We start from the raw sequence: 14,564 nt of genomic DNA on the forward strand, positions 1-14,564 counted from the left end.
ATTGAATATTGCACATGAGGTAGTGGCAGTTGCATATATTGCACGTATTATGGACCAGCGTTGTTTAGGTCTCTTACAGCTGTTGGAAAAAAGCTGTTTTTAAGTCTATTTGTCCGGGTTTTGATGGCCCTGTACCGTCTGCCCGATGGCAGTAGCTCAAACAGGAAGAGACCCGGGTGGTAGGAGTCCTTCAGGATGGTGTTGGCTCTCCTGAGGCAGTAGGAGCCATGAAGGTCCTCCAGTGTGGGCAGAGGGCACCCAATGACCTTCTCAGCCATTTTGGTGACCCTCTGGAGTTCTTTCCTGTTTGCCACTGTGCAGCTGGCAAACCACGTACAGAGGCAGTAGGTGAGGATGCTCTCCATGGTGGAGCGGTAAAAGGACACAAGCAGTCTCTGGCTGATGTTGTTCTTCCTGAGGATTCTCAGGAAGTGGAGTCTTTTTTGTGATGATTTATTTAATGGATGAAGATGAGGCTGATCCATTAAAGGTGGAGGAAGGACTTAGAGAGCCAGTCCCTGTTCAAAGAGGGATTAGGAAGAGATGTACCACTGAGCCTCTTAAATGATGTCAGGTAGGGTCTCACAGGACTGACCTGTCCAGAAAACACAGTGAATACAGTCAGCTGTATGGCACTGGCATTATAGGAGGAGGCTTCTCCTGCAAAAGTCAACTGATGAAAATGTGAAAGCTTTAAAATGGGAGAGTGGACCAACAAACAGAAATTATTTGCTCCAACAAACTGTTCTCTCTTGTGTGACAGTATTGGGGATGAAACACTACAGAGCAGTATGCTAGCTCTGCCAGTGTGCAGAGAACACTCAGATCAGAGCTGGTGGGTCTGAGATCAGCTAAGAAAAGCCATTTAACTGGTTTTTAGTCTCTGCATGCTCTGCAGAAGCTGTTGGAGAAGGTGCTGAGTGACCTTCCTCTTCTGGGAGGTGTTGGGGACGTAGCCTGCAGAGGGTCAACTGCTCATATGGCTTAAGGCTTTTCCACCATTGGTAATTCATGCTGTAGTAGAAGATCAACAGAAATGAAATGAGGCCTTACTGGACTTCTTCCATACCACCATATGATGTGGCTCCTAAACCACTGAATTTAGTGTCTCCAACACGACTGGCTCTTCTGTGGTGCCAGTACAGCTGAGTTTGGAAGAAAACTTAAACTCCCATTGAAATCCATAACCTTAGGTTCCATTTAGGAGAAAATGAGGCTTCTGCTCAAACTAAGACTCACATGATTTGTCAGAACACCAAAGACCAATAATCACACACATAGGATGCAGAGAAAACAGTCAACTTAAAGGTCACTAAAATATTGGGAAACCTGATAACTTGGAAAGCTGTGATCAACAAGCCGTGACCTCCATTAGAAGCTGAGTGGGAGAGCTGGGATGTTAATAAGATAATACATGAGAGACTTCTATTACCACAACATGGTTGCTGTCAGAGAAGGTTCATATTAAGAGCTCCTTTTTTGACATGAAATGTGTCTTTGAATTGTCCCAGAACTAGGGTCTGCTTAGTTTGTTGTGTCATAAACAGCTCCTGATCCAAAAGCAGACCCAGAGACAAATAAAAATTTGGTTTGAATTTTTAAGCTGACAATATGATGGTTTGAGGACTGGATGGAGGAGAACTGTAGCGTTTTTCAAAAGCTGAGAATGGCAGAGGAGGAAACCAGAGTTGGTTTGAGTGGCAGGGAAAGCAGCAGAGGATTACTATGGTCTGGCAGACAATGAACCACACAGATGAACTAAACAACCAGCAGAGAGCAGAGGGACAGGGGAAGTTGATGAGCGATGAATAATTATCAGAACAAACAGCAAGCTATGTCCAGACTCCAAAGGGTAAAGGTGGAGTTTCCAGTACACGTTTTGACAAATACATTTTTGTCAAGGTTGGCTGGCTCTGTAAACTGGAAAACAAACAAAGCAGCTTGGACAAATCTACACAGCATTATTCCAGCATGTCTAAAGCCTTACCCAGTAGAGGACGTCGGTCCACCCCTGAGTGGTGATACACTGATAGACAGTCAGCATGGAAAAGCCCAGGTTGTCAAAGTGTGTAATTCCATGGTTCGGTCCGGGCCATCCAGCTCGACACTCGGTGCCGTTGATGGCACAGCGACGGCCATTCCCTGCTTGGGCACATGGAGCTGGCTTCTCATTTTCCACTGTAGCAATGATGTCTGAATGCCAGAAGAGAATAATGGTTACATTTGTTCATTTGTATCGGTAGGGAGAATAAGAAGCTATACAAACACAAATGTTCCCATGTCTTGTACCGATGGGAACATATTTAGAGATATACATGTCAGATTATTATCCTCTCCAAGAAATCTGAAACAAAACTGCATATTTTCCAATACAGAGTACAAATAATATTTCTCCAAAAAAATGTATTAACCTAACAATGGTGGGATCACTTTTAAATGTGTAACATTATTTTTCAAGCCAGTGGCTCACTTTGAATATTCTCTTTTCAACCTTTACCTTTGTCTCTTTCCCTCTCACAAACACAGAAAGTCTAAATTTCACATCTAGACGTCCCAGTCCCCCTCCATCCAGACCACTCTGATGATCTAATGTCTGTCAGATGTATGACATGTGGCATGCACAGAATTATTCCCATATTTAACCCTATCGGCTGCATACTGTACCTGTGCCTGTGTAGTAGCAGGTTTTGTGCATTTTGCACTTGAAGAGTTCCAGTGCCATGATGGAGTATATTGTGACCATGAAGAAGACCAGTAAGGTGATGTGGAACAGAGGCAGCATGGACTTCAGGATGGAGTTCATCACCACCTGCAGGCCTATGAGGGACAACCGGATGCATTATGGAATTAATTAATTAAAAATTCCATAAATAGTTGTCATTTTTCGTAATGTGTTTTTTTTTTTTCAAGTGGGCAATTGTTTCCCTGCTGTTAATTACTGAAATGCCTCTAGCTGAGTGTTGGCTTGAGCTTTTACCACTTTATCACTAATAATAATAAATAATGCTGATTAAACTGATTTACAAAGATAGAATAACTGAGTGCATTTACTACATCTTGATAAAATTCTACAATTGAACGGTTCAAACTATCTAGTTACTTACTGGGGACTCCAGAGACCAGTCTGAGTGGTCTGAGGACTCTGAATGCCCGCAGAGCTTTCATGTCAAAGCCACCTCCTTTTTCTCCTACTGGAGCCTCCACTCCACTGATGTGGTTAATGGCATCCACTACCACAGTGAACAGCCTAATGAGACACAGGAGATGCTTTTACATGTTCAGATAACAAACAAATGTCAAACATTCAAAGTTTTTCATGTGCTGTTACACAGAACATAGAAATGATGGATTCATTTGGAGGCATATTTGTTCGGTCAAACATGTAGGAGATGTACGACTGATGAACAAGGTTTAGGTTCATTCTGTGTGGACATGTTGTCAAGCCATGATCACACAATAAAATACTTTTCCACTGCACGGCAGTTTATGGACAGCACTGAAAAATGAATTATGAACTCTGCTGCTCTTCACTGTGCTTGCTTCTTATTGATGATATTGCAGGAGAGTATTGCTAACAACAGCTCAGCTAAGTCTATGATAAACTTGTTTCTGCTTCCTGCTGGTTAAATGCTAATGGGAAGCATCAACACTGACTCACAGGGCATGGAACTAAACTCTAACTGTGGAAATTATATGTTTCATTGATATTTTTTGTATTTTATTTTATTTGTGTATGTTTTATTTCCTAATCATAGATGTTTTTACAATGTGTCGTAGTTCGATGCCATTCTTAGCAAGGGAGCATAAGAGTAACAGCCTCCTATTTACTTTAACCTTGTGCAAACATGTTGTACTACAAGACTCACAGTGCAACTCACTGGCTATGCCACATTTCTTTTCCACTTCCATTTATGTTGGAATTAAAAGAAAAACAGCATCAGAAGACAGGCTTAACAAGAAGGCATGCATGGAACCCATAACAATGAGGACAAAGCATGCAAAATCCAAATGTATTGGACCAGGATCAAGCATGAGAACCAGGGTCTTCTTATCATGAGTTGACAGTTCTGAACAGAGTTACAGTAAGAAGCCCGACTTAGATTTATCAACTTACCCTACAGATACACAAACAAAGTCCAAAATGTTCCAGCAGTTTCTCAGATATGCATCAGCATGAAAAAGAAACCCATAGGCGACAATCTTCAGGAAGCACTCGATAGAGAAAATGATGAGGAAGATGTACTCCAGGCTTTCCTGTAAAACAATAACAATCACTTTCTAAGTTATTGTGCCTCATATATTGTTTGGTTGCCGTCTTGACAGCATTGAAAGCTGGATTGCAAAAAAATAAAAAATAAATAAATTCTCAAATGAAGGAAAACAAAATTGAGGTTGCTACCTCTGCTGGAAAGCGCTTTTCCTCAGCAGCCATTGTTTTCAATGAACTAAACAGATAACAGTGGCTTGATCTGAATTTTAATGAACCTCAAATAACTTCTGGTAGTGTCATTTAATATATAAATTTGACTTGCATTTCCTGACAATTTTCTGATATGTTTTTCATAAAAACAGAAATCATCCAGTACTATAGTGGTCAGGGGTAGAGGATTAAGTCCTGTCGGCTGAGAAGTCAGATCATCATTGGTCATGTTTCTTACAGCTTCATGAGAGTTTTATGTTGCATGTCACACTAATCCTCCTCTGGCTATTCATGTCAAACTCACACACCACAGGAATGTTTCATAGCCTCTCCAATTTCAGCAGAGGCATGCTGTGACTCTATGTGAGTCTATTTAAATATGACCACACTGACAATGCCCTTCAGTGCCATTAAACTAATATGGAAGTCCTATACTGGCCTTGTCCTTGATAAAAGTAACTTATCACTGCATTGCAAAATGTAATTCTTATTTGCAGACTTGTGTCCATAACCAAGTTTAAACTTATAAAGAACTGTCAGTTAATTTTTTCCCATGAAAGTATTAAAGCAGTAAAAAAGTTTAATTCGGGTTAATACCTGGCTGAAAATGGCTGAAGCCACTCCCAGCCATTACAGACCCAAGTTCTCCAATCACCACTAATACCACTGTTGCTTTCACCTTCCACATCTTTTGTACCGTATTTTCGCGACCATAAGGCGCACTTAAAAGTCTTAAATTTTCTCCAAAATGGACGGAGCGCCTTATAATGCGGTGCGCCTTATGTGTGCACCGAGTTCCAAAATGTGTAAATGTTGTTGTGTGACTTTGATGACTGACTGAGAGCATTTCCTGCCGACACACTGCTTATATAGAGAAAAGGCGGACGTGACAGAGGACAGCATGAGAACGTTAAAGGGGGAAGTGTGGGCATGAAAGAAGACGCTAAAGGCTGCCCCCAGTTGGTATATAGGTGCCGGTATGTGCATTATGCAAAACAACATCGGTTTGGCTAAGGACCCCTTAAAATGGCACCTGCGAAGAGACAAGCTTACAAAGCACAATTTAAACTGCAAGCTATCAACTACACGGAGGAACATGGGAATCGAGCAGCCGCGAGAGAATTCAAGATCAACGAATCCATGGTTCGCAAGTGGAGGAAGCAGGAAAACGAGCTTCACCAAGTCAAGAAGATAAAGCTGAGTTTCCGTGGAAACAAGGCAAGGTGGCCCGAATTGGAAGACCGACTTGAGCAATGGATTAATGATCAAAGAACAGCTGGGAGAAGCGTCTCTACAGTCACCATTCAACTGAGGGCAACAACGCTTGCAGAAGAAATGAAAATTGAACATTTTCAAGGAGGTCCGTCTTGGTGCTTTTGTTTTATGAAACGGTGGCATCTTTCCATCCGGGCAAGGACTACCATGGTGCAGCAACTTCCAGCGGATTACATGAAAAGCTGGCCATCTTCCGCTCCTACTGCAGTAAAAAGATTGCCGACAAACACATCCAGCCCAACCACATCACCAACATGGACGAGGTGAATCACACTGTCGAGAAGAAGGGGACCAGCACGGTAGCGATACGCACAACGGGGCACAAAAAGTCGGCTTTTACTGTTGTGCTTGGCTGCCATGCTAATGGACAGAAACTGCCACCTATGGTGATTTTTAGGAGGAAGACGCTGCCTAAAGAGAAGTTTCCAGCCGGAGTCATCGTTAAGGCCAATCAAAAGGGCTGGATGGATGAGGAGAAAATGAAAGAGTGGCTGAGTGAGGTGTACGTAAAGAGACCACATGGTTTTTTCCACGTGTCACCGTCCCTGTTGATCTGTGACTCCATGCGCGTCCATCTCACAGCCGCTGTGAAAAACCAAGTGCAGCAAATGAACTCGGAGCTTGCTATCATTCCGGGAGGCTTGACGAAGGAACTCCAACCGCTGGACATCGCTGTAAACAGGGCGTTCAAAGTGAAGTTGCGAACGGCGTGGGAGCGATGGATGACAGATGGCGAACACAGTTTTACTGAGACTGGGAGGCAGCGCCGGGCGAGTTACGCCACAATTTGTGAATGGATTGCGGATGCTTGGGCTAACGTGTCTGCTAGCACTGTTGTTCGAGCTTTCACAAAAGCCGGCATCATTTATGAGGAGCCGCAGGGCAACCAGACTGACTCTGACAATGACGAGCGGGAACCTGGCGTGTTCGATGGAGAACTAGCCCAGCTGTTCATTTCGGATACAGATGAGGACTTTGATGGATTTGTGAATGAGGATTGATAAAAAAAACTACGTGAAAACATTGCTAAATACTTCAATAAAGTACAACTGAACTCAGTTTTGCTGCCTTTTTTAAAACACATGCTAGCATGCATGTTTTAAGCTAGTACAGGTATGTTTTACTATGTCCGCGCCCTATGATCCGGTGCACCTTATGTATGTGTTAAATACAGAAATAGCACCCGGAACTGAGACTGCGCCTTTTAATATGGTGCGCCTTATGGTCGCAAAAATATGGTAAGTAACTATTTTGTAACTCTCTCAGGTCTTGGTATTTCAAGCTTCTCATGATCTTTCTTCTTGTTGCTGTCACTTTACACTGCTCCATGTATATTTATTGCCTTCTTCTGCTGTTCACTGATCATCATAGTGTCTGATGAGCTGGTAGAAATCACCAGCTCATCAGTCTGGATCTGGAGTCAAACAGCATCTTAGCTCTGTCTTTCTCTACCACCTTTATAGGCATCTTCCATTTTGAGCCTGGTATTTCCAGCTCATACTTGGTGCAGATGTTTCTGTGCATGATGCTAGTTACTTGGTTATGGTACATCATACTGTGTCTGCCTGCATCTTACAGTCTGCTGTTATGTGCTGTACAGTCTCAGGTGCATCTTTGCACAGTCTACACCTGGTATCCTGCCTGCTGTGGTAGACCCTGCACTCAGGACACTTTATCTTGTCCTGAGTGCAGATTCTTGTGCTGCCATGCTTAGTGCCTCTGTGCTGTCTGTCAGACCAGCTTTTTCAGGAACTGGTGTGTTGTCTTGATGTACACCACTTCTTGTACCCTCACATGCCATACAGGGGCTTGTCCTTCCATGATAATCCTTCTTCTTCCTCTCCACATTATCTGGTTTCTGTTGACTGAGGTAATCACGTAGCAGGTGATCAAATAGGGCTCTTTATTCATCCTGGATGTTGGCTCTGAAGCTCACTAGTCCTTGATTACCCTCCTTCTGCTTTCTGTACAGTCTCAGGATGCTGGACTCCATGTAGTGTGAGGAGCTTCCTTGTCTCTATATCAGTGTCTTTTGTCTCTTCCTTTGGCCAGGTTATTATGCCAGCAGGCCATTTGATCACCAGCAGGGTGTATGTGTTGAAGGCTCATATCTTTTTCTGTCCCTTCAGTTGACTTTTCAGGACCTGCCTCATTCTAATTTAGGTATTTGACTGTGGCTGACTTCCTTCAAGTCACTTCATGATTTCTGTTTGCCTGTGGGATTCCTTGATCCAATATATTACCAAAAGTATTCGCTCACCCATCCAAATAATCAGAATCAGGTGTTCCAATCACTTCCATGGCCACAGGTGTATAAAATCCAGCACCTAGGCTGCAGACTGCTTTTACAAACATTTGTGAAATAATGGCTCGCTCTCAGGAGCTCAGTGAATTCCAGCGTGGAACTCTGATAGGATGCCACCTGTGCAACAAATCCAGTCGTGACATTTCCTCGCTCCTAAATATTCCACAGTCAACTGTCAGCTGTATTATAAGAAAGTGGAAGTGTGTAGGAACGACAGCAACTCTGCCACCAAGTGGTAGGACACGTAAACTGACGGAGCGGGGTCAGTGGATGCTGAGGAGCATAGTGCCAAGAGGTGGCCAACTTTCTGCAGAGTCAATCGCTACAGACCTTCAAACTTCATGTGGCCTTCAGATTAGCTCCAGAACAGTGCTTCAGCAGAGAGCTTCATGGAATGGGTTTCCATGGCCCAGCAGCTGCATCCAAGCCATACATCACCAAGTGCAATGCAAAGCGTGGGATGCAGTGGTGTAAAGCAGCCACCACTGGACTCTAGAGCAGTGGAGACACCTTCTCTGGAGTGACCAATCATGCTTCTCCATCTGGCAATCTGATGGACCAGTCTGGGTTTGGCGGTTGCCAGGAGAACCATACTTGTGGGACTGCATTGTGCCAAGAGTAAAGTTTGGTGGAGGGGGGATTATGGTGTGGGCTTGTTTTTCAGGAGCTGGGCTTGGACCCTTAGTTCCAGTGAAAGGAACTCTGAATGCTTCAGCACACCAAGACATTTTGGACAATTCCATGCTCCCAACTTTGTGGGAACAGTTTGGAGCTGGTCCTTCCTCTTCCAACATGACTGTGCACCAGTGCACAAAGCAAGGTCCATAAAGACATGGATGACAGAGTCTGGTGTGGATGAACTTGACTGGCCTGCACAGAGTCCTGACCTCAACCCCATAGAACACCTTTAGGATGAATTAGAGCAGAGACTGAGAGCCAGACCTTCTGGTCCAACATCAGTGTGTGACCTCACAAATGCACTTCTGGAAGAATGGTCAAAAATTCCCATAAACACACTCCTAAACCTTGTGGACAGCCTTCCCAGAAGAGTTGAAGCTGTTCTAGCTGCAAAGGGTGGACCCACGTCATATTGAACCCTATGGATTAGGAACGGGATGTCACTTACGTTCATATGCCAGTCAAGGCAGGTGAGCCAATACTTTTGGCAATATAGTGTATATACATACACACATGAAGTGTATATATGTAGATAGATAGACAGATAGATAGACAGATTACAGATAGATAGATAGATAGATAGATAGATAGATAGATAGATAGATAGATAGATAGATAGATAGATAGATAGATAGATAGATAGCCGAAGGCTGTACCTTCCATTGTATTTTTGCAAACTGTAGGGACCACAAGTAAACCTGCAGTCTAAGAACAAAGTGGGAATAATATGATACTGTGATGTATGTAAAATTAGATGGGACTTAATTATATAGGTACTGGTAACGAGAAAATAATAAATTGTAATCTGGATTTTACAGAAAATCAGTGCGGAGAATGTATTATGTCAATAGTCTTCCTGCAGTCCTTTGGATCGACAGGCTTTTCAGAGAGTTATTGGGACATCCATATAGTAAGGGATTACAGTATTCAATCCTTGGAGCAACAAATGCATGGACTGGCTTTTAAGCATGACCCTAATGTTTCTAATTTTAATAATATTGTGCAGGTGAAAGAAGGTCGTTTGAGAGACTGGTTTTATGTGTGACTGAAAGGACATATCCTTGTCAAAAATAACATTTATTCTGAACCTGAGACCTGGTATTTCAACCAGTGGCAGGTTGGGTTTCAGAGATTTCCTCAGCAGGTGCCCAGTGATACAACAAGGGAATACTGAGGAAAACTCAACTTTTTAATGCAAAGTTTCATCAGAAAATGCAGCATTAACATTAACTGCAAGAGAAATATTTTTTGAAAAAAAAAAACACATTTGGTAAAATTGATTATTTATCAAACTTCCAAAATGTTAGGTTAGCATATTTTATGAGACTGATATTCTGATTTGATGGACCTCATCTGAATATCCCAGTTGTATTTACACAGATTTATTTAAAACCTGACATATTTTCCATAAATGTGCCTCCTGTGATATGTTTTGCTTAATGCATACTTCCATTTCGATTGAACTGTGATGTTTCTTTGTTTTGATATGTTCAGCATTCTTCTACACAGCAGAAAATACTAAAATAAAAAAGAAAAGAAAGCTTTTTAAATAAGGGACCCTGACCTTGTTTGACTGGTACTGTATGTTGAGAGTTTTAGAGTTTGAGACTTGTCTTCAGATTTTACTGTAGAAAAGCAAAATCATTTTTGAACTCACTAAAAATCTAAGTCCACCTGTGGACCTGTGACCAGGATTTGTGACATCATAAGTAGCTTGGATGCATTGCACATCCAGTGATGTTGGTTTTTCAGAAAGTGATGTGTTAAATAGAATGATACATTGATTAAAAGATTATGGATTAAACAGATTAGACATACAGTCCCCACCAAAAGTACTGGATCAGAGAGGCCAGTTCCTTTATTTCTACTGTCAACTGAAAACATTTGAGTTTGACATTAAACGATGAATATTAGACCAGAGATCAACATTTCAGCTTTTTTTTCCAGGTATTTACATCTGGATCTGACACACAACAGTATGTGAACATGTAACTGACAGATGTGTTTTGTTGTCCTGGTTTGTCCTATTACATCGATTATTCAAACAATAAATAGTGCTCAATGTCTACGTTCAGTTTCAGATTTGGGTGGTGCAGACTGTTAAAGGTGTAACCAACATAAATACCAGACAGCTGTCTATGGGTGAAAAACAAGCCACCGTGAACCCGAGAGAAGATGAAGAATCAGTCAAAGCCATTGAACAAACATTGGCCATAGCCAGTACAACCATTTGGAATGTCCTGAAGAAGGAAGAAACCACTGGTGGACTAAGTATCAGACGCTAAACGGGTAGAAGAAGGAAAACAGCAGCAGTGGACAACAGAAACATTGTGAGAGCTGTAAAGAAAGACCCTAAACAACTGTTAGTGATCAGCAACAACCTCCAGAGGGCAGGAGTGAAGGTATCACAATCTACTGTTGGCAGAAGACTTCATGAAGTACAGAGGCTACACCAGAAGATCAAACCACTCATTAGCAAGAAGAACAGGAAGGCCAGGCTGGAATTTACCAAAAAGTACAGAGATGAGTCTAAAAAATTCTGGGACAAAGTTTTATGGACTGAAGAGACAAAGATGAACCTTTACCAAAGTGATGGAAAGGCTAAAGTTTGGAGAAAGAAAGGACCAGTTCATGATCCAAACATACGGGCTCATCTGTGGAACACAGTGGAGGTAATGTCATGGCTTCTTCTAGGACAGGCTCATTAATCCTCACTGATGATGGAACACATGATGGCAGCAGCAAAATAAACTCAGAAGTCTACAGAAACATTTAGTCTGACAATTTAAAGAGAGATTCAACCAAACTGATTGGGAGATTAAGATAATGACCCAAACACACCGAAAAAACAACAGCAGAGGAGTTCATCAGTTGCAGGAAGTGGAAGGTTTCAGACTGGCCGAGTCAATCTCCAGACTTCAGCCATACAGAGCTGCATTTTACCTGCTAAAGAGGAGACTGAAGGCCGTAACCCTCCAAAACAAACAACAACTGAAGAGGCTGAGGTGAAAACCTGGAAAAGCATCACAACAGAAGAATGCTAAAGTTTGGTGATCAGTTATTACAACTAAATATTAAGTCTTATTCACTTCAATCTATTTCAAATCTGTCTGTCACCCAAAAATGTGGTGTTTCCATTACAAATAATGCTGTCTTTAAGTTGTGTCAGATCCAGGTGTAAATAACTGAAAATAAAAGCTGAAATGTTGATCTCTGGTCTCATATTCATCTTTTGATATCAAACCCAAATGTTTTCAGTCTACAGCAGAAATAAAGGAACTGGCCTCACTATTCCAATACTTTTGGATGGGAGCGTACCAGTGTAATGCCATACTTAACTAATTCTAGTGAATGTTCTGTTGCAGGAAATCAAGATATTAAAAATACAACATACACATACACTATAATAGTTAACTGAGTAGCTAGTAAGTAATAAGTCATCATCTGTAATAAGTTCTCACTGTGCATCTAAAGTACAGTCAGTACTACATCATTCATGCACAAACACAAACATGCTGACACACCAAGTTGCTGTTGGTATTGTTGCTGTCTTCCTCAGGCATTGGCAAGTACACAGCCAGGGCCACACAGTTGGCAAAGATGGCCAGCAGGATGATGATTTCAAAAGGTCTGAGAATGATTTATAGGAAGCTTACATACTGGCCATTTCAGTTCATACTCTATATAGATATATGCATATTACACAAATAAAGCAGCAGACACACAATCAAGACATACATTTTCAGCTAGAAGTCCACACCAACCAGCACCAACTATCCAGTAATGTAAATACTGTCATATCTGACCCAGCCATCCTGCTGCCCAGTGGCCCTTCACTACAAGGATACTTCCATTCCACAATACTGATGCATGCCTTGCGGAAGGGATTCCGTAGAGTCAAGAAGAGAAGAGAGCGTGCAGGCCTTGGGTTTCCTCCTGTGGCCATCAGCTTCTTTAACTTCTCCTTCTGTTTTCTCTTCAGAGTTTCCTCATCCATGATGTAGGATGATAACGGGGGGCTGCTGCTGTCAGCCATTGTGGCTTCAAATGAGTGTTTGTTCCCAGTTTACCTTGAATTGGAAGTGGTATCCCAAAAGGTCAGTCCGATATTTATTTCCAAAATCTGTTGCTCTCGTTGACTAGATGTGTTTATGAGTCCTCTCAGCTTTTCTAAATCATCTCTCCCACTCCATCTCCCACTGATGGTTTGACTAAGCTCTCTGTCTTTCTCGGTCTCTATCTATGGAATGGCAGCTGTCCCTGCTACTTACTGAGCAGCTGTTTGGACAACAGAATAAATATAGACAATGACTGTCCGTCACAGCGCTCGCTTACAAAACAGGACATTGGCACAGATATAGTCTGGTGTGGTTTTTGTTTGAAGTGACTGTGTCCCAGATTGAGTATGATAAAGGCACAGGAAAAATTCTTCGGGGTTTTTGGAATGCCACTGCTTTTCCAGTTTTCATGAAGTCTGCTTTAAGATGTGCATCGTTGATACAACGCTAAAGTTAATTTTAATCTTAAACACATCTTCATAATATGCATTGGTTTACATCATGGCTAATTGCTTTTTGTCCCTTTGTGTTCCCATGACTGTGTGAGCAGTTTTAGCCCAATACATAAGAGCAACACACACATCAGAACTAGATTAGCCACTAGAGGGAGGCAGTAGACCACAAAAGTCAGGCAGATTGATCCCTGACCTCTCTGCATGTCAGTGTCCAAGTGTGCCTTCCATTTGTTTTTGGGGTTTTTTTGTCTGCATTTGTTCTCATTGTTTAACTCCACAAAAGAGGTGTCAACATTGTATGAGATTGATGTGTGTTATTCCCAACTACTAACTGTCCATCAATAAAACAGAAAGAAAAAAATAAATAAATAAATGTAAAAAAAAAAACAACACAAAAGAAAAAGAGATTCAATAAATAAACAAACAGTACTGAGCACCATAATTGTGGATGTCTTGATAGTATAGAATAGGATGGAATAGAATAGGCCAGAAGAGGATAGCAGTGAAGGAGAGAATGAGTTTAGGGTAGAGACTCTGGAGAGATTCTCAGCACATTCTGGCGGGTCCCATCATTCACTGACAATGGAACTCAGCAGTAGCTGGCGAGACCTGATCAAACATGCAAGTGTGAAGGACCCTGAAGCCCAGAACAGCAATCAAGGCAAGGCAGGGCCAAGCCAACAGGGCACCCCTCCCCCCGGGCCATAGGAGCCACAGGGTGGTGCCCCCAGAGAGCCACCGGGGCCACCGTGAACGACGCGAACCCGGAGAACAAGAGGGAGCAGCTACCGACACCCCCAGCGTGCCAAGACCGACCCAGGCGGCCCGGGGCACGAGGACCCACCCACCACCCAAACCCCAACCCCACCCACCCCAGCCCCCACCAAACCCCCCACCCCACCATCCCGCCCGCCCAACCCCATGCCTTCCATTTGTATGTGAATGGCTGAATGAGAACACTGTAAAGTACTGTGGGGACTGCCAAGGTAGAAAAGTTCCAAACAGCTCCATCGTTTGGCTGATTTGCATTAAAACTACTGTTGTCCCTCTGCACCACATACTGCTTATCTAAAGGAAATGTGGTAAATACAGAGATTGTATGGATAACTTATGATGTATTTTCATTCCAGTTTTAGTTATATAACAATTCACAACTACACAGAAATTCACAACATGCAGGTGCAGCTCAAAATAAATGGACTACTGTAAAAAAAATGTCAAAAATTTAATAAAGGAAACGTTTATATATTCTACGATTATTATGCACAAAGTGAAATATTTCAAGTCTGTATTGAATGCTGTTGATGATTAAGTTTAATATTTTATGAAGAGTTTGAGTAAATTATTATTCAAAAATTTCTAAATACAGTGTA

At 42.2% G+C, this 14,564-nt stretch overlaps 1 protein-coding gene across 4 annotated transcripts in view; it reads right to left on the reverse strand.

The window, feature by feature from the left end:
* Nucleotides 1–14,564, reverse strand: part of LOC111564440 (dihydropyridine-sensitive L-type skeletal muscle calcium channel subunit alpha-1) — an 86,164-nt gene that overhangs the window by 58,835 nt on the left and 12,765 nt on the right. The window contains exons 1-6 of one of the 4 annotated variants that reach the window (XM_023264000.3): nucleotides 12,527–12,927; nucleotides 12,203–12,308; nucleotides 4,115–4,254; nucleotides 3,105–3,247; nucleotides 2,665–2,817; nucleotides 1,988–2,193 (exon numbers count right to left, since the gene is read on the reverse strand). In XM_023264000.3, the coding sequence (XP_023119768.1) occupies nucleotides 1,988–2,193; nucleotides 2,665–2,817; nucleotides 3,105–3,247; nucleotides 4,115–4,254; nucleotides 12,203–12,308; nucleotides 12,527–12,714 (936 nt within the window). In that variant the 5' untranslated portion in view covers nucleotides 12,715–12,927. Of the gene's footprint in view, nucleotides 1–1,987; nucleotides 2,194–2,664; nucleotides 2,818–3,104; nucleotides 3,248–4,114; nucleotides 4,255–12,202; nucleotides 12,309–12,526; nucleotides 12,935–14,564 lie in introns of those variants that run through there. The other 3 variants (XM_055010669.1, XM_035945329.2, XM_035945332.2) reach the window with 3 other exon arrangements.

This window comes from Amphiprion ocellaris, chromosome 5 (assembly GCF_022539595.1).
Source record: "Amphiprion ocellaris isolate individual 3 ecotype Okinawa chromosome 5, ASM2253959v1, whole genome shotgun sequence".
NCBI lineage: Eukaryota > Metazoa > Chordata > Actinopteri > Pomacentridae > Amphiprion > Amphiprion ocellaris.